This window comes from Trichosurus vulpecula, chromosome 3 (assembly GCF_011100635.1).
Source record: "Trichosurus vulpecula isolate mTriVul1 chromosome 3, mTriVul1.pri, whole genome shotgun sequence".
In the NCBI taxonomy this organism is placed as follows: Eukaryota; Metazoa; Chordata; class Mammalia; order Diprotodontia; family Phalangeridae; genus Trichosurus; species Trichosurus vulpecula.
This window is the reverse complement of record NC_050575.1, coordinates 167,355,344-167,381,343: the sequence shown is the minus strand read 5'-3', so window position 1 is coordinate 167,381,343 and position 26,000 is coordinate 167,355,344. Positions and strand designations below refer to the sequence as shown.

Sequence of the window (26,000 nt, the reverse complement as noted above, 5' to 3'; positions counted from 1 at the left end):
TTAGATGCCTACTATATATACTTAGCACAGAGAAGGCTGGAAGAAAAATATGACAAAATTCCCTCCCCTAAAAAAATTTATAATCTAGTTGGGAAGATAAAGTATACAGGCAAAATGATCAAGCAAAAATTCAATTCACTCAGTTATTATCTATTAAATTACATATTACAGACTGCCTGAATTTTTACTAGGAAATTTCTTTTATTCATTCATTCATTTTATGAATATTTAGTGAGTACCTATATATGTCTATGTAAGTAAATGTATATGCATATATGTGAATATATCTCATACCATGCTGGATATTGTAGGGGATACAAGAAATGATCCCTGACCTCAAGATGTCCTAGAATCCAGGCCAAAGCATTTAAATTTTATTTGCCAGAAAATGAGGAGCCTTGTATGGTTTTCCAGTAGGGCAATAAAATGATCAGAACTGTGTGGTAGAAAACTTAACCTGGTGGCAATAGAGTCTTGAAGAGAGGAGTGTCCATTAAGATAAGTCCCCTGAGAAGCAATGTGGAATAATGGAATTGCTATTAGACTAGGGAAATCAAGATTCATAACCCACCTCTGACTCTAACTAGCTTTGGGCAAGTCATTGAACTTCCCTCAAACTCAGTTTCCTCATCAGTAAAATAGAGATAATAATACCTTTGGTGACATAGAATCTGAGAGTTGAAAAGGACCCAAGTGACTCTCTGGTCAAGCCGTAAACACAAAGAATCCCATTACGACGTGCCCAAGTCCTCCAGCTTCTGCTGGAAGATGTCCAAAGAAGATGATCACAGCACTTCTTGATGCAGCTCGTGCTCCTTTTGGACAACTCGAATATTTAGGAAGATTTTCCTGATGTCAAGCCTAAACTGGTCTCTTTGCAAATTCTATCCATTGCTTTTGGTCTAGTCCTGCTGTCTAGGGCCAAACATCCATCTGCCAGCTTTTCAAGGACTCGAAGATAGTTATCACGACCCCATTAGTCTTTTCTTCAAGGTAAGTATGCCCAGTTCCTTCAACCATCCTCACGTGACGTGGAATCAAGGCTCTTCATTGTCCTGATTGCCCTTCTCCAGAAGCTCTCCAGCTTATTAATATCTTCCTTAAACCTTGGTGCCCAGAACTAAAAACAATACTCCAGATGAGTTCTCTTGAGGGCAGAGTTCACTGAGACTTTCACATCTCTTCTTAGAAGCTAAAGCATTTTTCAATCCAGCCCAAGACTGAATTAGCTTTTTTGACTGCCTCTTCACACTGCTGATTCATATTGAGCTTGTGGTCCATTAAAACCCCCAGATCTTTTGCAGAACAACTGCTGTGTAACCATGCCTCTCCATCTTGTACTTGTGTAGGTGATTTTTTTGTACCCGAGTATAAGATTTTATAACCTTTACATCCATGATGAATTTCATCTTATTCAATTTAGCCCAATGGTCCATGCTCTCAAAATCCTTGTGAATTCTGAGTATCGTCCTGTATGTTAGATATTCCCATGAGATTTGTTTCAGCTACAGATTTTATGAGTGTGCCATCTATGCTTTTATCTAAATCAATGGTAACAATGTCATACAACATAAGGTCAAGGACCTTGAGATCTCCTGCCATATTAACATTGAATCACCAACAACTATTATTATGGCCATCCAACTGGTTTTGACTATCTGACTATACTATCATCTAATTCAGAGGTATCAAACACACAATATTCCGTATCTAGTCACAACACTTCTGAACCAGATTAAAATGTAATTGAGAAATATTTAACAAAATACATAAAAGTACAATAAAACATAGATAATGTTAACATGTGGTTTTCTAAGTCACTATGTGGCCTGCAGGGAATCTTATGTCCAGTCCCCATTTCTATTTGAGTTTCACACCACTGATCTAATTAATTTCTGCCCATATTCTCTGTAAGAATAATATGAAATATTTAATTTAAAGTTTGGCTTAAAGTCTAGGGGAAAATCCACTACATTTCTATCATCTACTATTTAATAATCCTGTCCAAAAAAATATGTCAGGCTAGTCTAGTATCCTGTGTTCTTGATGAAACCATGCTGGCTCTTTGTAAGCAGTACTTCCCTGAGTACCTAGCTCATGAGATGGGAGGAAAGCTTCAGTGAGGTAATCTATGCAAAGGACTTTGCAAATTGTCCCCATACATTTAGACCTAGAAAGACCTTCGTCAAATCCAATCATTTTACAAATGAAGAAACTGAGGCACAGAGAAGCTGAATGATTTGTCCAGGGACACACAGCTAACAATAATGTCTGAGTCAGGATTTGAAGCTAGGTCAACCTGATTTCAAGTTCAGTGCACTACGAGTCCCATCTATTACATCATGGTTCCAGTTCCCATAGTACTAGAATCTCCTCCAGATTATAAGGGCTACAAGGGGAAAGGTCTCCTCCTGTCCTAGTGCAACTGCATCTATAGTTGAACTGCCCTCTAGCCTTCTGCTCTACCATCTCTACCATCTGAATTTGTCCCAGGGAGATTCTTAGTTAAGGCCGTAGGGCCTGAGAAGGTTCATTAATGGGTCCAGATTTGAAAATGTTGAGTTTAAGTTGCTAATGGGACAAGGGTTCAAGACTGGAGATACATATCTGTGAGTTAACTACAAAGAGATGATAGTAGTAATGAGCATTAGATAAGCTCTCTGAGGGGAGAGAACATACAAAAAAAGAGAAGATAGTTGAAGATAGTTTTGATAAACATGTTTATTCACTCATTCATTTCAAAAATATTTATTGAATACCTGCAATATGAAGGGTGCTATACCCATGCTAAGCACTGTGGGGAATATAAAGTTGTGTGTTGTTTAGGATAATAAAGTTTTATGGTATTTAGAATAATAAGGCTTAGGGATGGAAGAGACCTTAGAAATCATCTAATCTAAACCCTTCCTTTTACAGATTAAAAACTTTGAGATTCAGAGAGGTTAAATTTTTAAAAATAATTCCTATTGATATCTTTTGTTTGTCATCATCTAAATTTCCCTCATTTCCCTCCCTTCCCCTTCCTAGAGAGTCATCCCTTATAACAAAGAACTTTCTAAAAGAAGAAAAGAAAAAAAAGAGGAAGGGGGCAAACCCCACCCCGAGCAAAACTGACCAATACATTGGAAAAAATCCGACAACACTTGAAATGTTCCCACACCCATGGACCTCTCCCCCATCTCTGCAAAGATGTGGGGGAAGTGTCTTCTAATCTCTTCTTTGGGGCCAAGCTTGCTATTTGTAATTTTGCAACATTTATCTTTTTATTACTCTGAGGTTCAATTTTCATTGCTATCATCATTATGTATGTTATATTCTTTTTCTCTTTCTTTTTTTTTTGAGGGAGAAAGACAGGGCAATTGGGGTTAAGTGACTTGCCCAAGGTCACACAGCTACTAAGTGTGCCAAGTGTGTGGGCTGGATTTGAACTCAGGTCTTCCTGACTCCAGAGCCAGTGCTCTACTCACTGCGCCACCTACCTGCCCCTGTATATTATTTCCTTGGCTCTGCTTATTTCACCCTGTTTCATTCAGTTCATATAAATTTTCCTATGCTTCTCTATATTCATCCTTGCTGACAGCACAGTAATATGCCATTACATTAATTTACCATGATTTGTTTAGCCCTTCCCCAACCAATCAGCATCTACTATGTTTGTGGTTCTTTGCTGCCACAAAAAGTATGGCTATAAATATTTTGGTGTATATAGAGATTTTCTTTTTTTTTTTTTATCATTGACCTTCTTGGAATATATGCCTGGCAGTAGAATGGGGAGTGGGGGGAGGTAGAGGGAGAGAAAGAATAAGTATATAGCACCTACTGTGTGCCAAACACTATGCTAAGTGCTTTTTACAAATATTTGATCCTTACAAAATCCCTGCAAAGTAGGTGTTATGATTGTCCCCATTTCACAGCTAAGGAAACTGAGGCAGACAGAGGTTGAGTGACTTGCCCCAGTAAGTGTCTAAGGTCACATTTGAACTCAGGTCTTCTTTTAACTCCAGCCCAGCATTCTATCCTCTGTGTCACCGACTGCCTCCAAAGAAGAAAGGATAAGTTATTGGCCCATTGCCACTCAGTAAGTTGTAGAGCAAGGAAATGAACCCGTCATCTGAGTCTAAAAACAACATCTTTATCATAATACTATGCATCCTTCCCATGGTCCATGAATTCCTTTGTGACCTGAGTTTTCAGGGAGCTTACAATCTATTAGATCTAGGTACTAATTTGTTGCAGAAGGGTTGGGGGGAGGGGAAGAAAAAGAGGAAAGATTTTAAATGTAGGAGAAACAACTAAGTGAATCCCAAACTTGAAAATAACATTTTGAACCTAGTTTCTCTAAGACCCTTTGAGATACCGAAATAAGTCAATCAACAAACATTTATTAAGTACCTACTCAGTGCTGGGCACTGTGCTAAGCACTGGGGACAAAAAGGCAGAAGACAGTCCCTGCTCTCAAAGAGCTCACAGTCTAATGGAGTGAGGCAACATGCAAACAATTAGGTACAAACAAGCTACATACAGGCTAAGTTGGAAATAATCAGCACAGGGAAGGCACTAAAATTAAGGGGAATTAGGAAAGTCTTCATGTAGAAGGTGAAATTTGATCAGTGACTTAAAGGAAGACAGAAAAGCCCTGAAGTGGAGATGAAGAAGAGCATTGTAGGCTTGGGAAACAGCCGGTGAAAATGTGTATCCCGAGCATTACTGGTAGGATTCTTAAGGTTTCTTATGATTGATGCTGGGAACAGAAGGAGGAGATTCTCTTCTACTTCCAACCCTCTTCTCTTCCAGGGATCTGGGGCAAGCACAGAAAAGGAGAACATTCTCTTCGTATCTATCGACATTTCTGAGGAGGAAAACAACCCAGAAATGGTTAAAGATACGCTTTTTCAGCCCAGCCGGATGGGAAAATCAATGCTTGATGATGTGGCTGTGGACGTGATAAAAAATATCCTTCAGTGAGTCCTACATTCTTTGACATTCAGTATGTCATTTTCCAGCTATGTCGTTGAGATTTTCTTCTTGGCTAGTTATAAATGAATTGCTTTGTCATTTTAGTCAAAAAGCTTGGTGACAATATGTCTGGGTTAGTTGAATCAAGGGCTCATCTCTGTTGATGTCCTGTGAATTTTAGCTACGATTTGTCCCTTGTCTTCAGTATTCCTGAGAAATTCTTTTGTCCCGTGAAACATAATCATGAGACTGTTGCTTTACATTTTTCAGGGTGCCTGATCATGTTATCGTAAGCTCTGTCCTTTTTTTTTTTTTTTTTTTTTGGAAAATTTCCAAGCAATCTTCTAGCTTTTTAAACTTGTTTTACTTTTGTTCTGTTTCTACAATTCTGTCCTCCAATAAAGCAATTCTGTTTGGTGATATCCTGCAAAAATGCCCTGAGTCAGGAAATGGAAAGTCTTGTGCAAGGAAGAGCAAAGAGGCTAGTGTCACTAGATTCTGGCATAGGGATGTAAGGTATAAAAAAAGACTAGTCATAAAGGGCTTTAAAAGCCGAACAGGATTCTTTATTTGATCCTTCAGGTAAATGGGTTAAGCACTGCGGCCAAAAGATAAGAATGAATCAGTCCATGCCCTCAAGAAGTTTGCATTCTTTTGGGAGAAACATCGCAGCACAGTGGATAGGGCACAGAACTTGCAGTCAGAAAGACCTGGGTTCAAATCCTATCTTAGACACTTACTAGCTTACTATGGCACTAACTTTTCTGTCCCAAATTTCCTCATCTCTAAAATGAGTGGGTAGATCTCAATGAGCTCTTTAAGGTTCCTTTCAGCTGTAAATATATGATCCTATGTAAACATATAAAAGTATAAGGTAATTGGGAGGCACTTCTACTCCCATAACTACCTTTCATTTCTATGCCAATGATCCTAGTTCCAGATCTATGTTTTCTATAGCCTACTAGAAACATGGATATCTTTCCAACCCTCCAAACTCATCATAATCACTACTGAACTCCTTACTTTCCTCCCCCCAAACAAGCAAGCAAACAAACAAAGAAACAAAACCTGTTCCTCTTTCAGGAAATCTCAGAGCTCTTCCTTTTGGTTTCAGACTCCCAGAGCAAAGGCGTGATCGAGAGCATGGCACCAAGGGTAAAGGTGTGTATAAACTTCAGGATATAAAAAATTGGATATCAGGAACCCTAAGGATGCTTTCACCTTTTGTGAAAGTACCGGGGAATATCCCAAGTGTTTTGCTATTTTCTTTTCATCATCCAAAGGGAAACGTACAAGACGACGGACTGAAAGTATCATCCCAACACTAAAGAAGGTCACATCAACGGCCAGTTGTGGCTCACAGTTAAGGTAGGAATTGTGAAATACAAAATTGTCCACTCTTTCTACCCTGTCTTTCTCACTTCTCTTCCCTCCTTCCTTTCAACCTTCCCTTCACCTCTCCACACTCTTCCTACCCAGTTTCTGCCGCTTCTTAATTTCCTCTTCTCTCAAGCATTGGCCATCTGATATAGCCCTGACTTTTTTTTTTCCTTACCCCTCAGGGACCTTTATTTATTTCACTTTTCAGTCAAGTACTTCTATCTTTCCTCTTTTATCAATGCTGTAAGCTAGGTACTGTCAGCCAGATAAGCTCAAAAGTATCCTCCTTCTAGGGTTTTCCACCAAAATAGGCTGAATTAAAGGAATTGAGAGGGTTTGCTGCTCACAACCTGGCACAGTGGAAGGAGTTACTAATTGAGCTAATGGAATTCTGAAAACCTGGATTCGAATCTTGCCTCAGACACTTGCTTGCCTTTTGACTGTGGACAAGTCAATGAACCTTTCTGAGCCTCAGTGTCCTTGCAGGTTAAATGATTATAATTAGAGCTATGATACCTACTTCTCCGTAGTGTTGTGAGGCTTACATGAAATAAGGTGTAAAGAACTTTGGCAATTTTAAAATGCTTATAGATTTCCGTTATTAGTAGTATCTTAAGACTTCACCAGCCCTAATCTATTTTCAGAATATTTCCTTTTCATACCATTATCAGAGCTAAGACTTCCTGCAATGTTACTGAAGGTGGGAAAATGTTAAGGATAGGAATTAGACCCATAAGCTCATTGATAAAAAGGAACTCCGAGTTTGATAAACCCTCTTTACCAATGTAGGTTGGCAAATTCTCTGCAATTTAACAGTCTTAGATGGTTGCCTAGAGCACTAAGAGGTTAAGTAACTTGCCCAGGGTCACAGAGCCAATATATGCCAGAGATGGAACTTAATCCCAGGTCCCCCTGACCCAGAGGTCAACTTTCTCTTCATTATTCTACTCTGCTTCTCAAAATGAATACTTTTTTTGACATTTGATTTTGAGCTCTTCCATGGCCTGAAACAATATTTTTCTTGGAGGCTTTGGATGTAGGAGCTTTGACTTTGTTGTCTTCTTTTGGTTGTATGTTTTCAGTTTCCTTGTCACCAAAGTAAGATTCTATACTCTGATTTTTTTCCACTGTTTGCCTATTTTCCCAGCCAATTACTTGACTTTTTAGCTCTTTGTTAAGGTAGGACTCTGCTTCCAGAGTAGAGAGTGCACTATTCCAAGCTTTAGGGGTTTTCTACAGCTGTTTTCAGAGATATTTCTAGGGATCCATAAATTTTTAGTTTTTCCAAGATTATATGATCAAAGCAGAGGTATTTACTCCTCTGCTGGTCTGTGCTCTGGTCTATGAGCACTCTTTCATGCCTGGTAACTGTGAGAAGGATTACCTTTCCATTGCCCCCATAAGCCCCACCATGCCAGTGCTCCTCCTTGCCCCAAGACCACCACCCAGGACTATGACCCAGATCCAAGCAGGGCAAAGCAAGAGAATCCTGCCTCAGTGCCAGCAAAGAGATCCCTGCAATCCTGCTTTGATCAGCTGCTCAATCCCTCAACCATCTATGGGCTGGGAACTCCAGAAGCAGCCACTACCACTGCTACTGCTGCTGCCACCCCTGCCCTGGTCACCACCCTAAGGCTGGGGCTGGGATCAGATCATGCTCCTCTCTCACCCAGGTCCCACAGACCTTTCCTACTGACCTTCCAAGTTGTCCCTGCCGTTAATGGGTTGAGAAATCTGGAAATCGCCACAGCTGCCAGTAATTCAGTCCCCTGAGACCTACTCTGGGTGTTGCTGGGGCCCGGTGGCCCACATTGGATTGTAGCTCCTCCCTCAGCCCAGTGCAACAGACCTCTCCTGTTGACCCTCCAGGTTGTCTTGGGCTAGAAATTTGCTTCACTCTGCCATTCCGTGGGTTCTACCACCCAGAATTTGCCTAGAGTCATTCTCTACAGGTATTTGGAGGGGTCTGGGGATCAGCTCAAACAAGTCCCTACTTTTACTCTGCCATCTTGGCTCTGGCCCCTGACATTTGATTTTGGAAGAATGAGTTTCTCCCAAGGAAATGGAAGGCATTAGCATATTTTTCAGGTGTTTAAATGTCAAAAAATCCCTAAGCAATTTGGTTTCTAGTCTCACAAGATTCATTCTGATCATGTTGCTGTGGAATCCCTTAGACCAGAGCTATCAACCAGAGGTGTCAGCCCCAGAACCAGATCAAAATGTAATGGTGAAATATTTAACAAAACTAATAAAAATTCAACATTACATTTTAAAACTAAATTGATATGTAGCCAGCAGGGATCCTTACGTATAGACTAGTAGCCCAATTTCTATTTGAATTTGATACTACTGCCTTAGACTAATGTCACTACTTTTTTATTTTTAAAAATATATAATATTTTATTTTCTCCTAATTACATGTTAAAACAATTTAATTATTTTTTAAGCTTTGAGTTTTCCAAATTTTATCCCTTTCTCCCTCTCTTCCCTCCTCCCTCCCTGAGACAATAAGCAATGAGATATAGGTTATACATGTGCAATCCTGTAAAACAATTATACATTAATCACTTTATATAAGAAGATTCAAATAAAAGAAAAAGAATGAAAGAAAGAAAGTAAAAAACAGCATGCTTCAGTCTGTATTCAAACAGTATCACTTCTTTCTCTGGAGGTGAATAGTCTGCTTCATCATTAGTCCTTTGGGGTTCTCTTGAATTATTGTATTGATGAGAATAACTAAGTCATTCACAGTTGTTCATCATACAATAGTGCAATCACTGTGTACAATGTTCTCCTGGTTCTGTTCACTTCACTTTGTATCAGTTCATGTAAGTCTTTCCAGGTTATAGCACAATAATATTCCATGACAATCATTTACTATAGCTCTTTAGCCATTTTATGGGCATCCCTTCAGTTTACAATTTTTAGCCACCACAAAAAAGCTGTTATAAATATTTTTATACAAATAGGTCCTTTTCCCTTTTTTTATATCTTTGGGATATAGACCTAGTACTGGTATTGCTGGATCAAAGGGTATGCATAGTTCTATAGCCCTTTGGGCATAATTCCAAATTATTCTCCAGAATGTTTGGACTAGTTACTTATTCCACCAACAGTTTATTAATGTTACCTATTTTCCTCATCCCCTCCAGCAGTTGTCATTTCTAATAGTTCTGAAGAGGTACCTCAGAGTTGTTTTACTTTTACTTTGTCTCTCTCTAATCAATTTGGTGCATTTTTTCATATGGATATAGTTATCTTTTATTTCTTCTGAAAACAGCCTGCTCATATTCTCTGACCATTTATCAATTGGGGAATGGATGGTTTTTTTTTCTTATAAATTTGGCTCAGTTCCTTATATATTTGAGAAATGAGGCCTTTATTAGAGAAACTTGCCATAAAATTTTTTAATATTACTTCATCATCATGGTACTTTTTTAGCAGAATATTGTTTCCCTGATTGTCTCTTTTAATTAGATCTATTTTGGCTTTTGCTTTGTCTGAGATCATGATTGCCATTCCTACCTTTTTTTACTTCATCTGAAGCTTGATAGATTCTACTCTGGCCCTTTATTTTAACTCTGTGTTTCTTTCTGTTTCAAGTGTGTCTCCTATATTCAATATATTGTTGAATTCTGGTTTCTAATCCATTCCACTGTCTGCTTCTGTTTTATGAGTTGGTTCATCCCATTCACATTCACCACTATGATTACTGTCTATTTCTCTCCATCCTATTTTCTTCTGTTTATCCTTCTCTCTCTTTTAAGACTTTCCCTCCTCAAAAGTCTGCTTTGCTTCTGACCATTGCCTCCCTTAATCTGCCTTCCCTTTTATTAACCACGCCCCCCCTTATCTTCTCCTCTTTCCCTATTGGGTAAGATAGATTTCTATACAAAACTGAGTGCAGATATATAAATCTTCCTTTTTTGAACCAATTCTGCTGAGAGTGAGGTTCAAGCATTTCCCATCCCCTTCCCCATTTTCTCTGCCACCATAAAGACTCTTCCTTATGTGTCTTTTTTATGTTAGAAAAATTTCCCTATTCTACCTCACTCTTGCCTCTTCTCCCAGTGTATCCTTCTTCCTTACCCCTACATTTTTTTTAGATCATCCCAACATAATTAACTCATACATGTGCCCTTGGTCTATATAGATTCCTTCTAGCTGCCCTAATACTGATAAAGTTCTTAGGAGTTACATGTATCATCTTCCTATATGGGAATATAAACAGTTTAACTTTATTGAGTCTCTTATGTATATGTTTTTCATGGTTGCCTTTTAATGCTTCTCTTGAGACTTGGGTCTGAATGTCAAATTTCCTATTCAGCTCTGGTCTTTTCATCAGGAATGCTTATAAGTTTTCTATTTAATTAAATATCCATTTTTCCCCCTGAAGGATTACACTCAGTTTCACTGGGTAGATTATCCTTGGTTGTAATCCTAGCTCCTTTACCTCTCAGAATATAATATTCTAAGCCTCCCGCTCTTTTAACATGGAAGCTGCTAAATCTTGTGTAATCCTACCTGGCTCCATGATATTTGAATAGTTTCTTTCTGGCCACTTGCAATATTTTCTCCTTGATCTGGGAGCTCTGAAATTTGGGAGTTTTCATTTTGGGATCTCAATCAGGAGATGATAGGTGGATTCTTTCAATTTCTATAATTTAAGATATTAGGGCAATTTTCTTTGATAATTTCTTGAAACATGATGTCTAGGCTCCTTTTTTGATCATGGCTTTCAAGTAGTCTATAAGTTTTAAATGATCTCTTTGAGGCCTTGCTTGTAGCTGTTTTCACATTGTTGTCTTCTAAGTTTATGTCTCGGTCTTCCCTGTTACCGTAGTAGCTTTTTATGGTCAAGTTCTTTTTTTTGTTATTTGCTGATTTCCCCAGTCTATTTATTGATACTGAACTTTATGTAAAATTGGGCTCTGCTCACCTAGGGGTGGGGAGGCACTGTGCCAAGCTTCAGGCTTTTTTGTGCTGCTTTTCAGAGCTACTTCTGGGGGTTTGCAAGTTTTCAGTGCTTCCAAGGTGATGTTACCCTGGGAGAGGTGTAGTAACTGCTCTCTTGGTCTACTCTCTGGTCTTTACCTAGGAAGGGGCCTTGGTCCCCTGCAGCCACAAGTGCTCCCCTTGACCCTGGAAATGTGACCTGGGTCCCTGCTACCTTGCTACTCATCATAAGTGCTTCTCTCTGTCCTGGAATGGTGACCCAGAACTGTTTATGGGCAATAGAGTTGCCAATCAGTGGTAGCTGCACATAGTACCAGCAAAGGATCCCCTATAATCTCTTTCTGGCCAGTTGTCTGACTCTCTTGTGTCTCTGGGCTCAGATCTCCTAAAGCTGCTGCTGCTGCTTTTGCGGCTACCTCCAAGGCCCACCACTGGTGCTTCTGCCCCGTTCAGGCCTGTGCCCACCATGATGTTATACCTCTCCTACAACTAATAAATTGTCTTAGGCTGGAAAAAATCTCCTTCTGACCTTTTGTTGGCTCTGCTGTTCCAAAGTTTGATATGAGGCATTATTTTAAAGTTGTTTGGAGGGGAATGTTAAGAGAATTTAGCTGACTCCTGGCCTGCATGCCCCATATACTTCTTTACTTCAATTGTACCCCTACACTTAGCTAGCGGACAAATGAATATTCTTGGTCACAAGCGGGACTGGTTGACAGTGTGTAGATACCTTGGCTAAATTAAGGGTAATTCCTACTAATGGTAGGTGTGTTGCGCTATCTTTGTCTAATTACTCTGGCACACTAATTCACTGTTGATGGGGCTGTGAACTGATCCAGCCATTCTGGAGAGCTATTTGGAACTATGCCCAAAAGGCTATACAACTGTGCATATGCTTTGATCCAGCAAAGGAATAGAAAGAAGACGATAGGGACAAAAATATTTGTAGCAGCTCTTATTATGGTGGATAAGAATTAGAAATTGAGGGGCTGTTCATCAATTGGGGAATGGCTGAACAAGTTGTGGCATATGATTATGATAGAATACTATTGTATTGTGCTATAAGAAATGACAAGCAAAAACCTAGGAAGACATACATGAACTGATGCAAAATGAAATGAACAGAACCAGGAGAACATTATACACAGTAACAGCAATATTATAAGATGATCAATTGTGAATGACTTAGCTCTTCTCAGCAATACAATGATCCAAGACGATTCCAAAGAATTCATGATGAAAAAGTGCTATCTACATCTAAAGAGGAATTGATGAACTCTGAATATGAATTGAAGTATAATTTTCTCCCTTAATTTCTTGCCTTTTTTTTGCAATATGGCTAACATGGAAATATGTTTTACATGGTTTCACATGTATAATTGATATATTGGTTGCCTTCCTAGTGGGTAGAAGAGGAATAGCATGGAGGGAGAGAATCTGTAGTTCAAATTTTTAAAAAATGTTTTAAAAATAAATAAATTCTATATATGTATGTATATGATATATAGATATATATTTTAAGTATTTTTAAGTTTTTGGAGAGGGGAAGGCAAGGCAATTGGGGTTAAGTGACTTGCCCAAGGTCACACATCTGGTACATGTGTCAAGTGTCTGAGGCCAGATTTGAACTCAGGTCTTCCTGACTCCAGGGCCAGTGCTCTACTCACTGTACCACCTAGTTGCCCCCTATAATATATATATTTAAGAGTATATGAAGTGAATGAAGTGTCTAAATATATTGGACCTACACACCAGGCATCGTTAGCAACACATTTCAACCAGCTGAACTAACCAGCTTTTCTCATGAAAACTGCCGCCTCACATAAAAGGAAGAATCGTATTTTTTCTTCTCATTACTGAATGGTTTATCTTCATTTTTAAAAATGTATTGCTATAGTCAATCCACTCATCTGCACCTGTGATTCCAATGCATGATATTTTTAAAACAAACAAAAAAGCCCCCTCAAACTCCTGGTAGAAATTCTTGCACTGAATTATAATTAATTCTATTGTCCTTTGCCTTTGTAGAAAGTTGATGCAAGAAATGTTCCTTTAATTAGTGTTTCTGTTTCTTTTGTGCAAACGTGGTTGATGGTATTATTCATTCAGTCCTTCTGTGTCCTTTTATAGAAACCCACTGCATAAAGTCTTGCTTGCTTTATTTCCAGAAAAAAAAAATTTCCACATATAAAAGCATCTGCTTTCTTGTATCAGATGAAACCCATCATATTCCTCCTGCTTCTCTAACTCCCTGCATTTTGTTGGCCTCAGCTGCCTGAAAACTTACTTCCAAATTCATTGTCTGCATATTGTCATCATGCTTATTAATTCCAAAGCCAAGAAGTATCAAGTGTTGCTCCTTCCAACATTATGTCTCATCTTGGGCTGATTCCACATGTAGGCCCTTTTCAAAATAGGCCAGAGATGAAAATTTAAATAGATTAGAAACTACAGGAGGTATTTAGAATTTCCAGTGCTAAATTTGGTTGTAAGCTATCCTTATGCAAACAGAAAATAGCTTCATAGTTCCTTAGCTGATGCATCAAAGGGCAAAGTATCCTCACCCCCAGAGAAAGTCAGTTGTTCTTTTTTCAATGATGGCACCTTTCTGAATTCAATGACATGCCTGTGTCTTTTCAGTACCCTACGATACTCTCGGCCAAACCGACAAGACAAGAAGTACCAGGTGTTTGGGGAGAAGCCTGAACGTTCTGAGTAAGGCAGCTTTTGTTTCAGTCACATAAATATACTTTATTGAACCCTTACTGGGGATGCGGCAATCGAGTACATAAGATCAATCAGTTTGGTTTGATTTAATTTGTAGGTTAAATTCCAATATGTATAATGCAGGTCTTTTCAGCCGTCTTCCTTCTCTTTGGTTTCAGTCATTTTAAAAGCATCATCCACTTTCTTCTCTGGGAAGGCAATGACACTTTGCTTTCAGTAGCAGAGGTAAGGAATTGGATTCTACTGTGTCTTCACTCTTCTGGCGTGTCCTTGATTTGGTTAACTGATTGCTCCTTGGGCAAGAAAGACATGGTCCAAGTTCCAACAGGATTCCTCCATAGAATTTCAGAGAATCAGAGACTGTCAGATGTAAAAAGCAACTTAGAATATAGAATGTAGGAACTGGAAGGAACTTACGGTTAGGGATTGTCAGAACTGAAAGAGGCCTTACACAGCATCCATTGTATCCTCCTTATTTGATAGACTGTGGAGAGGCATGGTGGTGAAGGGGCATCAGTGGGAGGGACAAGTCTAGAGCCCAAGGCTCCCGATTCTTAACCAGATGTTTTTCCCCTTTTATCAGCAGTTCTCAGTCTTTTTGGTCTCAGGACCCCTTTACACTCTTGAAAATTACTGAGGATTCACGAAGAACTTTTGTTTACATGTGTTATATGGGCACCTAGATGGTGCAGTAGATTGAGCACTGGCCCTGTAATCAGGAAGACCTGAGTTCAGATGTGGCTTCAGACACTTACTGACACATCTGACCCTGGGCAAGGAGGAGGACTAGGAGAGAGTGGTGTCCTGAAAACCTAGAGCAGGGAGGGGGAACCTGCAGCCTCGAGGCCATATGTGGCCCTCTAGGTCCTTGAGTACAGCCCTTTGAATTTAGATTCAGTCAAAGGGCCACACTTGAGGACCCAGAGGGCCACATGTGGCCTTGAGGCTGCAGGTTCCCCACCCTTGGCCTAGAGAGAAGAGAGTGTGAAGAAGAGAGTCAACAGCTTCAAAGGCTGCAGAGAAGGCAAGGAGAATAAGGATTGAGAAAAAGCCCCAGAATCCGTCAACCAAGAGGTCATTAGTGGCTTTGGAGTTAATGGTTTCAACGGTGTGATAAGACTGGAAGCTAGATTGTGAGGAGAGGTTAGAAGAGAGTGAGAAGAAAGTGAAGTTCCCTATTGCAGAGGGCCTTTTTGAGGAGTTTAACACATATTAAAATGGAGCTAACAATACTTGCATTACCCCTACCTTACGTGGTAGTTGTAGGTCAAATGCTTTGCAGTCTGAAAGTACCAAAGGTGAATTGTTTTATCACATTTGTTTTATTCTGGGATTGTTCACAAAGATAAATAAAATGTGGGCCCTGTCTTTGAGTGACTCACTACCAACTTCTAACCCGGGAAGCTTCTTAGACAAATCTAACCATTGAATTTTTTTAAATTTTTTATATTTTTACATTTATTATTATTGAGAATATTTTCATCTTTATTTTCTGTAGGATTTTTACCGTAAAGAGAAACATGCTGTCACCAGACCCGACTACATGCAGGATACTTTTGACCAATGTGCTGAGGTGTTTGGAAAGAAACTCATAGACTATGAGAACCAGACAGAGGAATACCATAATGCCTGTCTCATAGGTACCTGGAAAGCTGTTGATTCATCTGCTTCTATAAAATTCCTTCATTCATTCTCTCAGTGAACATCTGTTAAGCTCCAATTATTGGGTAATGCTCCATATTCAGCCTTGGGGGAAGATACAAAGATAGACAATACAGTTATCCCATTCACATCATCAGGGTGGGGGGATTAAAGGCATGGCGCCCTCAGGATCTGGAAAATCCATGTAAAATTTTTTGGCCCTCCCTTTGTATCAGAGAAGTATGAATTATTATGGTATTAAAAAATAAAATATGTTGATATCATAAAATACTATAATTATAATTTATGCATCTCTGAATTTCTAAATTTTTTTCTGTGTTGTCTGCTGGCCTTCATGTCTGAGGCTCCTTCAAAACTCCCCCAAAATTCCCATTTAATTTCTTATGTTATATCTTATATCAAAACTGTGAAGGCAGAAGTCATGATGTGGAAGATATAACTGTATATGGCCCCTGCCTTCAAGGAGCTAAGACTCGATAGAGGGTGGGTCACCTGGAGGGATGACTTCCACCTCAGATTTAAGGGATATTGAAATGGGTCTGCACTTGTAAATCTATAGTCCATGAGCTCCCACCCTGCATTCTTGTCTTTAATAGTCAGTAAACACAAATAGCTTAATGCAAAGTCATACACAGAGTAAGGACATCTATATAAGTCCCCCGCCCAATAAAGCTGGGGGTGGGGCAGGATATACATAACATCTGTAGAAAGAGTGGGCAAAAATTTAGAATATGCTGGGAGTAAGATAAACACACATGCACACACAATGCACATTACCAAGCCAACTCATGCCTCTCTTGCTGCTGGGCCCCCATGTCCTTCGTGTCCTTGGGGTGTCCCATGCTCTTCCCACCTGGACGTAGTGTTTGCTTGGTGGGTCACTCAGCTGAAGCCCTTGACCCTCCCCTCTCCTAACCTCAAAGCTGGTTCTCTCTTAAATCCATGGCAGCTATCTTCTCAGCTGCCAGAAGTCACATTCCCTGAGGCTTCTTTGTAATCCCAGTTCTGTGTCTGTCTCTCTCTGGGTGTGATGTTTCCTATTTAGCTTGCTCCACTGCAAGATACCATTGCCTGACAGTGAGAAGCGGGAAAGAGAATCCCCCTCCACTTCCCATGCTACCCTCTAATACACCACAAGCTGCAAAGCCTTAATTCTTTTAAAGGCGACCAGGGATGTGGCCAATCTTCAGCCAGCCAACAGTCACATAACTTACCAAGTGCATCAAGGAAACTTCTTCGCATTTTGTAAAGCGGTAGCAGGGCGTAGACACATTAGCTCCTCTTGCTTTCTGTGATTCCTTCATCAGGGATCAAAGTGGGGGGGGGGCGGAGTGAGGAAAGGGATTTGAGGGGAACTGACTCCTCCCAACACAGATATTGAAAATAACCCTGTGAAAATAATCCATAGAGGTCAGTTTAACATGGACAATCCAGAATTTATATTATAGCACCATCAGAGATTCTGTGTCCTGAAGGAAAAACTTAGCTTTGGGTTACATCAGAAATATATTTCCTATGGAAAACTGAATGGTGTCCTATGAAATGGAAATCTTGAGAATGTGCTATTAAAAGCATAGAAAAACAACATGGCACTTCTTGAAAAGCTAAACTGATAGTTTATTTAGTAGCTACTAGCTACTAAGACAACAATCTGTGATAGGAAGACTCCTACTTACCAGTGGGAAGAATTCTTGTATTCAGTGACTTTTGTCATCTAACCTGAAATCCCAAATCTATATAGCTGATTATAATATCTTTACATTGCTGCTCAATATCACACTGCTCTGAAGGAAGGATTTTGCTTTTCATGGTTATTGAGATATTTGTTGAAAGTCACTCTGGGTATCCAAGTTGATGAGGCCTCTGGTTGGGCTGTAAGCTGTTCTGTCTCCCTCTATTCCAACAGAATTGAGGGAACAGCTAAAGGAGCTTGAGGAGCAGCTGCCTCATGTGGCTCGGCTTGTCATGGAAAGCTTCCTCCAGCGACACTGGGAGAGCCTTCAGTCCAACAAGGCCGAGATCCAGGGACACTTCGAAGAACAGCTCGATCAGTGGATAAAAATACGGGTGGGTGTCTCAGGTGCCTCAGAGACTGCCAGTAGTTGAGATCATGAGCTTTCCATGAGCCCTTCTAGACGTGTGCCCAAGCACTTCCTAGGTAATAGATTTGCATTTTAACCAGGGCCTTCTATCCCTTAATTAATCCAAAGGAGTATCTAATGGAGAGGACATTAGGCCTTTCACTACCTACCATATTCTTGGTCATTCCCAAGGTAAGAATTCTAAGACTAGTGTTACTGCCTTGGGTAACAAGCACTCTTGCCAACTGTCTTACTCCATGTCATGTCATCACACAGAGAGATGGTTGTCTGAAGTTCTGCCCTCTATCTCCTAGGTGTGGATGGGTCCCTCTGCCTGTCCAAGGAGGATTACATTAGCCATTGACCTAAAAAAAGATTTGCTTTTTTTGTTCTCACTCCCCATCTCACCCAGAGAGTAAGGTTTTATCCTCACTTGCCTGTCTGTGGCATGAAGATGCTTGGCCTCAGTAACTAGCATCTGAGACCTACATGTTCTAAGCTCCTATTTATTTGCATGCCCATGAAATGACTGAGAAGGGTTTACCAGGAGCTCCCAAAGCCCCTCCAATCATAGCATATAGATGGCTGCCCACTCTGCATATCATCCAAATTATTGTTCAATAGTTTTTCAGGCATGCCTGACTCTTCGTGTCCCTAATTTGGTGTTTTCTTGGCGTTTTTCCATTTCCTTCTCCAGCTCATTTTACTGATTGAAGAAGTGAGGCAAACAGAGTTAACAGACTTGCCCAAGGTCACACAGCTAGTAAATGTCTGAGGCTGGATTTGAAATCAGAAAGAGGAGTCTTTCTGACTCCAGGCCCAGCTCTCTATCTACTGGCCATCCTAGCTGCCCTAGCATCTGTGTACCCAAAGATTATTCTATCTATGGATCATCTATATTTCTTCTTCCTTCCTCTTCTCACTCAGAATTTTTAGAGAGAACAGGCCAAAACTCCATTCCTGGCCTACCTTTGCAAGAAGAGTTTTTGAGACAGCTGTGAATTCTATGTGAGGTTTAGCTAGGGTGGGATGGCTGACTGACACAGTCCTGAAAGCAAAACAAAGCACCCTTCCCCATCTGGATGGCTTTCCAGCTCCTCTGGAGACAAAGGATCACAGGACCTGGAGTTAGGTAAACCAGGTACCAGAGAGGTTTTAAGTGAGTAGTAAATTGCTGAGTCAGGATTTAAATCTCTGACTCCACCTTCGATGTTCTTTCCACTCCAAGAGAGATAATGCCTTAAAATTTGCCTCAGGCATCACAATTCTTAGCTCCTCATTGTTTGTTTATGTTGAATAATCCAAGAGTTCTTTGCAGTCATATTTATTAGGTCCAGTCAACAACATGCCTAGAAGGCTAGTCACTGTTATCACACCCATGCTACATGAGTCAACCAGGGCCATCCCTTGACTCACTTCTTAAAGAGGCCTATTCACTGAATGGGCCTTACCTCACTGGAAGTGAAGATCTGAAAAGGCCTTAGCCTAAAAGGGCCAGACTCTCCCAATGCATCCTGGGCCATCTCCGGTCATCCTGGTGAATATCAGGCCACTGGACCTAAATGATTCTGGAGGAGAAAGCAAGGCTAGTGACCTTGCATAGCCCTCACTCACTCAAGTCAAAGTCAACTGCAAGTCATGTCATCATTTTACTGAGGTCATAGTCCTCTTCAAAAACAAAGGACAAACACAACAACAGCCTGGGAGGGATCTAAAGTGGACTCTACAGGCAAAGGATGGGGCCAGGCTGTCTTCACTGACGTGGCTGAATCAGCACAGAGATGCCCAAGTGGACAAGATAGAAAAAGAAACTGTGGGCCCTGGGTAAATTGCAGTAAAACAAGAGAGTCCGTTCCAGCCATCGGACTGCCTCTTGGTTAGGATTCATTGATTCCATAGTCTCTCTGGGAGTAATTACTTTTCAGACTAAAGTCTTGGAAAGGCAAACACACCGACCCAAAAGAAGGGAGAATGACATAGGAGAAAGAGTTAGAATTACTACCTGTGCTATTCCAAGGAAGTTACTGACCCTCTCTGGACCTCTGTCTTCTCACTACACCCTTTTCAAGTACCAGATATGTTAGAAATACCAAAAGGGAATGAAGGTTCAGTTCTGAGAATGACACAATCAGCTAGTTTCAAATTATATTGGTGCGTAGTAGGTACTTAATAAATATTTGTTGAATTGAATTTTCCTTTACTACGTATCCCTTGTATTTCTCCCCTTTTCAAGTACTGGGTATTTTGGAAGTACCAACCCCCTCATTTTGTAGTAGAAGACAGAGGTCCAGAGAGGGCAAGCGGACAACTGGGATTCGTGAGTGTTCACAGGGACGCCTCAGCAAGGAGGAAGGTTATATAGGATGACTTGGTTCTCTGCTATAATACTGTGTTATAATTTCCTTGTTGTTACATTGAGATGAACTTACTGGTTTTGGAATACCATTACTGCTATGTCGAATTGGAGTTATTGGTCTTGGGGTTTGATCCTCTGGTGTCTGAATAAATATTATACTTCCTCTGCCTTCTACCTAGAGAATCTCTTACATTTTGCAATTCTGAACTACACAGACATGTTCATGGTTGTCTTTGAGATCATGAACCTTGCCTTACTGATAGAACTCTCCAATTCTAAATGGTTACAAACCGTGGCCCCATGATATATACATTCCCCTCCCATTCTTCTTTTTCTCTTCCTTTTCTGATCATTCTTTTTCCTTTAATCTCCTACCTCTCCATACCACAAGGCTAATAGGGGCTTAGTCTGTATTCAGGAAGGGGTATGTGCTGGGAAGCATGGGTTGGAGGGGAAAAATTGGGGAGAATGCTGTTCAATTCCTTTTTATCCTCTACCTCAAATCCTGCTCACATTATTTATATATTGCTTGTCTAACTATTGTTTGAAGGATAAAAATAACCAACAGCTACATCCAGACCTTGGACACCCAAATAACTCCAAAATTATGGATTCTTTGTGCCAAAGGGAAGAAAAGAGGCAGAAAGACCAAGATGCTGGGATTTTGGCTACTTCAGATAAACTAGAGGTATGAGACTTGATCGTGTTTTATATATATATATATATATATATATATATATATATATATTTGCTTTTTTATAAGATTTGAAAGATTTTCAGTCTGACCATTTCCAGGTTCTAAAACTTTATTAAGAGGCAGGTTGGAATACTATAGCCTGAGCCAACCTTGGAGTCAAGAAGACCAGGGCCAAATCTAGCCTCTATTTATCTTTTATTTAATATTTTTAGTTTTCAACATAGATTTCTGCAAGATTTTGAGTTGCAAATTTTCTCCCCATTTCTACCCCCCCCCCATGATGGCATAAATTCTGATTGCCCCTTTTCCCAGTCTGCCTTCCCTATGTATCACCCCACTTCCCCTCCCCTTATCTCCTTTCCCCTTACTTTCTTGTAAGGTAAGATAGATTTCTATACCCCTTTGCCTATATAGCTTATTTCCCAGTTGCATGTAAAAACAACTTTTTTTTTTTTTGCCAGGGGGGAGGTAGGGCAATTGGGGTTAGGTGACTTGCCCAAGGTCACACAGCTAGTAAGTGTGTCAAGTGTCTGAGGTTGGATTTAAACTCAGGTCCTCCTGTCTCCAGGGCCAGAGCTCTACTCACTGAGCCACCTAGCTGCTCCCAAAACAACTTTTTTTAAAAAAAATTTGTTTTTAGAACTTTGAGTTCCAAATTCTCTCCCTTCTTCCCTCCCCACTCACCCTTCTTGAGAAGGCAAGCAATTCAACATAGACCGCACATGGATCCTTATGCGAAACACTTCCATAATAGTCATGTTGTGAAAAACTAACTATTTCCCTCCATCTTATCCTGTCCCCCTTTATTCAGTTTTCTCCCTTGACCTTGTCCCTTCTCAAAAGTGTTGCCTTTTGACTGCATCTTCCCCAAATCTGCCTTCCCTTCTATCATCCCCCCTCCTCGTCCCCTTCCCCCCTACTTTCCTGTAGGGTAAGATACCCAACAAATCTAGCCTTTGGTCCACCTACTTTGGGGTCCCCTGTGCTATCTGGATACTTCTCCATCCCCTTAAGGTAGGGTTACATAATCAGCATATCAGCACCCAAGCTTCCTGGTCCTTTATCATCAACCTCTCTAGACACCTGTCTTAATGGGGCCAATTTAGTATTAGTCCTGGCCATGCCTAAGTTCCCTGACTAAAAGTTAGGGAAAGAAGTCACCACCTTGACCCTGTTTTGGCTATCTAAATCCCCCAGAAGACCAAATCTCTGGCAGCGCTCTCTCTCTGGAGATGGCTTATCCTAGTTACCCAGTGTCCATTCCCCTACCCAAGTTATTCCCGGTCATGAGTATGTGCTGAATAAACTTGCTTGTTTCACCTGCCTCCTGCTTTCACAGTGCCTGTAGCACTGCCCCTAAAGCCACTTCCTAATGTCCCATGGGAATTCTCTTCCACATATATGCCTAACCTCTGGCACTACATCAGGATACCCAGGACTAGTGTCTAAAACTCCCTGCAGCCGCACCTACTCCCAAGAGTCATCTAGGGAATATAGAGGATATGGACTCAGGATAGATACATGTCCTCTTTGTCCTTTTTTTTTCTTTTTAACTTTTTTTTTTTGGCAGGGCAATTGGGGTTAAGTGACTTGCCCAAGGTCACACAGCTAGTACATGTGTCAAGTGTCTGAGGCTGGATTTAAACTCAGGTCCTCCTGACTCCGGGGCCAGTGCTCTACTCACTGCACCACCTAGTTGCCCCCTTTTTGTCCTAAGGAGAAGGATTTCCTGTTTCTCTGATACCTGGGCCGGGACAAAGGGCTTGCATGTCCTTCAGTTCCTCCCCTGACCTCATAAGTCCAGTCACCTGGACTTAGCTATATGACCCTAGGCAAACTACTTCATTTCTCTTAAAGTACCCCCAGGAGATTCAGACACTAAGTGGCTGCATTGGTAGAAGGAGTTTCCTTATTGGGAATTCCCCACATCATTGGAATCACAGGTCCAATTCCCCTTCTCCCCCTTTTGCTTCATTGTTTGTCCTTTGTCCTCAAAGAGAATCATGACATCAGGAAAGTGATGCCATGACATGCAAGTGAATTGGATTTAAGTGAGGGAGGGCTGTGCCAAGTCACCAACCTCACTTTCTCCTCCAGAGTTATCTGGGTCCAGCGGCCAGATGTAGATCAGGACAACTGGAGATGGTCCAGGATGCACTGGGGGACCTTGGCCCTTTCAATCTAAGGTCTTTAACAGGTCTCACTTTGACTGAGGCAACACCCATTCACTGATTAAAGCTTAATAAGAAATGAAGCAGAGAAAGGCCTCTTTACCTTTCAAAAAAAAATCAATCTGGGAGGGGAAGACCCTGAGGGTTTCTGACCATATTATCCTCTGCATGAATCAAGCCATCATTTTATTAACCCTCACTAGATCTAGTACTCTTCCCTCTTCCTTCCCTAACAACAACAAAAAAAGTAAAATGCCTATAACCCACCAGCAGTGACACGAGTCTTCAGATGCATAGAAGTAAGCACCTTCCTATTCTGTTATATCAAGCCTGATCATTTCTACATTTTCTCTAGGAATGTGCCAAGAAATGTGCCCGGAAATTTATAAACTCTTTGACCCTCTTGACTGAGAAATTCCTTCAGCAGCTGGATGAAATCCCCACAGTCGAGGATATCCAAGCAGCGAGTAAGGGGTTTTTCCCTGTAATTGTAGTTGCAAGTGATTAAAGTTTCTAGGGCCAAGGGGTGGGGGGCCACGTGGGAAGTGTTGGTTCTTTTTTTTTCTCATTTGTTTCTTAATCTTGCTCTCCTTTGATGTTGGCAGGCTGCCCTCAAGTCTTTCAGTTTTTAAATATGATATAAATATATCTAGGACTGGAAATACGGATTGATGGAGGTGGGTAAGGATGAGAGGGTAGTGAGGGAAATTTCAATCCAACAAACACTAAGCACTTTCAGAGGGCCGTTTCTAAAGTGTTTGTCATAGATGTTGAACTCAAGACTGCATAAATCTGGCATTGCAGGAAGTCCATAAGAAGCCAGCAAAGGCTGTGTGTCAAGTGATAGAAATCCCAGTGCTGGAAGAACCTTTGGAACAGAGAATATCAGAGGCAGAAGAGATGTCAGAGGTGGAAAAGACCTCAGAGACCAACCTGACTAATTCTAAAAATAGAGAAACTGAGGTCCAGCAACGGGAAAAGATGTGCCCAATTTCCTGTGGAATTTTTGGCAGATCTGATAGTAGAAGAACCTAGGTTTCTCCACTCCCACTCCAGGAAGCTTTGCGCTCCTTCTCTCGGAAAGAGAAAAATGATTGTTGTCCTTCATTCTCGGAAAGGACCCAAATGATATCACTATGCTAGAGTCAAGTTTCAATGTGTCCAACTGTGGCTGATGAGACCAATACAGGCTCGGAATGCTCTACCACAGGCTGGGCACAGACAGTCTGTGTGAACATTTGGGGTGGATACTCCAAATCTGCACATCCTGTGTTTCCTTTGAGCTGTCTCAATTCTGCTTTGCTTATAGAGCATAGCACCATCTCTGATGTGGGCACACCATGCTGAGTGGTCCTGTGCCAGTGTCTCCCGGGTCACCAAATCTATTCCAGAGTTCTTAAGAGAGACCTTTAGAGTGTCCTTGTGTTGCTTCTTCTGACCACCGTGTGAGTGCTTGCCCTCTGTCTTGGATTTTAAGAGTTTGACTTGAAATTCCTCTTCTTGGCAATTGTTCCTCTTGTTTTAGTTTTTAGGCGCCCTTCCTAGTGGAGAGTGGCCTAAGTAAGATAAAGTCCTTTTATTTCAAGTATTTCAGAGGACCCGAAGCCTATGACCTTATCCCTTCATTTCCCCTAAAAGAGGAGTGTGCTGTGATAATCATCATAGAGTGAGAAGGCGGGAACAAGCATTTGTTAAGCACTTGCTATATGCTTTACACATATGTTCACTTGGTTCTCACAATAACCCTTGAGAGGCTGGTACTGTAATATTTTTATTTTACAGTTGAGGAAACCAAAGCAGACAAAAGGGTAAGTGACTTGCCCAGGGTGTCTAGCACTGGAAAGGATCTTCTTTTTTTTAATCGAAATCAATTTTTAAAATTAGAGTTTTTAATAGATGGTAAGTTTATGAAGCCGAGAGGGATAGTTACCATGTTGGATGACAGAGCCAGAATTCAAAAAGATCCAGATCCCAGTCAGCCACTAATAAGATGAAATCAAATAGGGACAAATGTGAAATATTAAATTAAGGTTCAGAAAATCTCCTTCACGTGTGCAGAACTGCTCAGTAGTGGTTCATGAGGAAAGGCTGTGAGGTTTGAATTAAGTTAGTTGCAAAGATTCCCAAAGCATAGCAGCCAGAGGATTCTGCATTGGATATATCTCCTAATAGGGAGAAAGGTTGAAGAATGAAGATAGCTGGCAGCCTAGTGAATGGTGGTCTAATATATGAAGGGCACCCATGTGAAAGAGGGACTCAAGTTCTTTCTGCTCATTTGGAGGTACAAGGCATCATACCTTTTCAGAGGTGTAAGGTCAACAGAGTTCTGGCAGAAGGTGGCTGTTAACATGGCAAGTGATGGGGTATGGTAGCTTAAGTAGTCTGAGCCATCTACAGAGGTGGAGCTATCAACACGAATCATCAGGAAGCCATCCAGGAGAACCTTGTAGACAGTGGCCGTGGTTCAGTGGCTCAATGGCTTTCAGCTTTATCTCTTCTTCAAGCCCAAGGCCTTTCACATAGATAGCTTGCACCTTATTGAAAAGGTGGTAGATGGTGTCACAGTAGGCCTTCTTTAAGGTTGGGTGGTTGCAAATTTCATCTTGCCTTTCTGGTTTCTTGATTTTATGGCCAACATGGTGGGATCAAGCCCTCAGAATGGATGTGGAGACTCAGCATGTGGCACCAGAATTCGTCATCACCATTGCCATCCTCATAGAGTAACTGCAGTCTGCCCTCCTCATCACAAGGTCTACCCTGGCCATGCATGTCCTGGAGACGTGTGCCTTGTCCACCACCTCTACTCGCATATCCTGATGGGAGGAGTATTTAATGCTTTCTGACATCTCGTGAAAATCCACCAGGAGGGTCCCGGCTCCCACCATCTGCTTCATATGGCAACTCCTCCAGTCTGTGTATTTTGCATGAATGGTCCATGGGGGCACCAAGATTTTGCCATTGATTGTGCATCAGCTGATGGGTGCACATCCACAATGCTCAGGATACACCAGAAG

The 26,000-nt window shown here is 40.9% G+C and overlaps 1 protein-coding gene across 1 annotated transcript in view; it reads left to right on the top strand.

Annotated features, from left to right (window-relative positions):
• CCDC180 (coiled-coil domain containing 180) overlaps positions 1 to 26,000 on the top strand; it is a 129,655-nt gene that overhangs the window by 78,682 nt on the left and 24,973 nt on the right. The window contains exons 27-35 of the mRNA XM_036752440.1: positions 4,795 to 4,961; positions 6,071 to 6,117; positions 6,240 to 6,324; positions 13,933 to 14,007; positions 14,178 to 14,244; positions 15,518 to 15,659; positions 17,588 to 17,748; positions 20,669 to 20,806; positions 23,342 to 23,453. Of these exons, the coding sequence (XP_036608335.1) occupies positions 4,795 to 4,961; positions 6,071 to 6,117; positions 6,240 to 6,324; positions 13,933 to 14,007; positions 14,178 to 14,244; positions 15,518 to 15,659; positions 17,588 to 17,748; positions 20,669 to 20,806; positions 23,342 to 23,453 (994 nt within the window). The remainder of the gene's footprint in view (positions 1 to 4,794; positions 4,962 to 6,070; positions 6,118 to 6,239; positions 6,325 to 13,932; positions 14,008 to 14,177; positions 14,245 to 15,517; positions 15,660 to 17,587; positions 17,749 to 20,668; positions 20,807 to 23,341; positions 23,454 to 26,000) is intronic.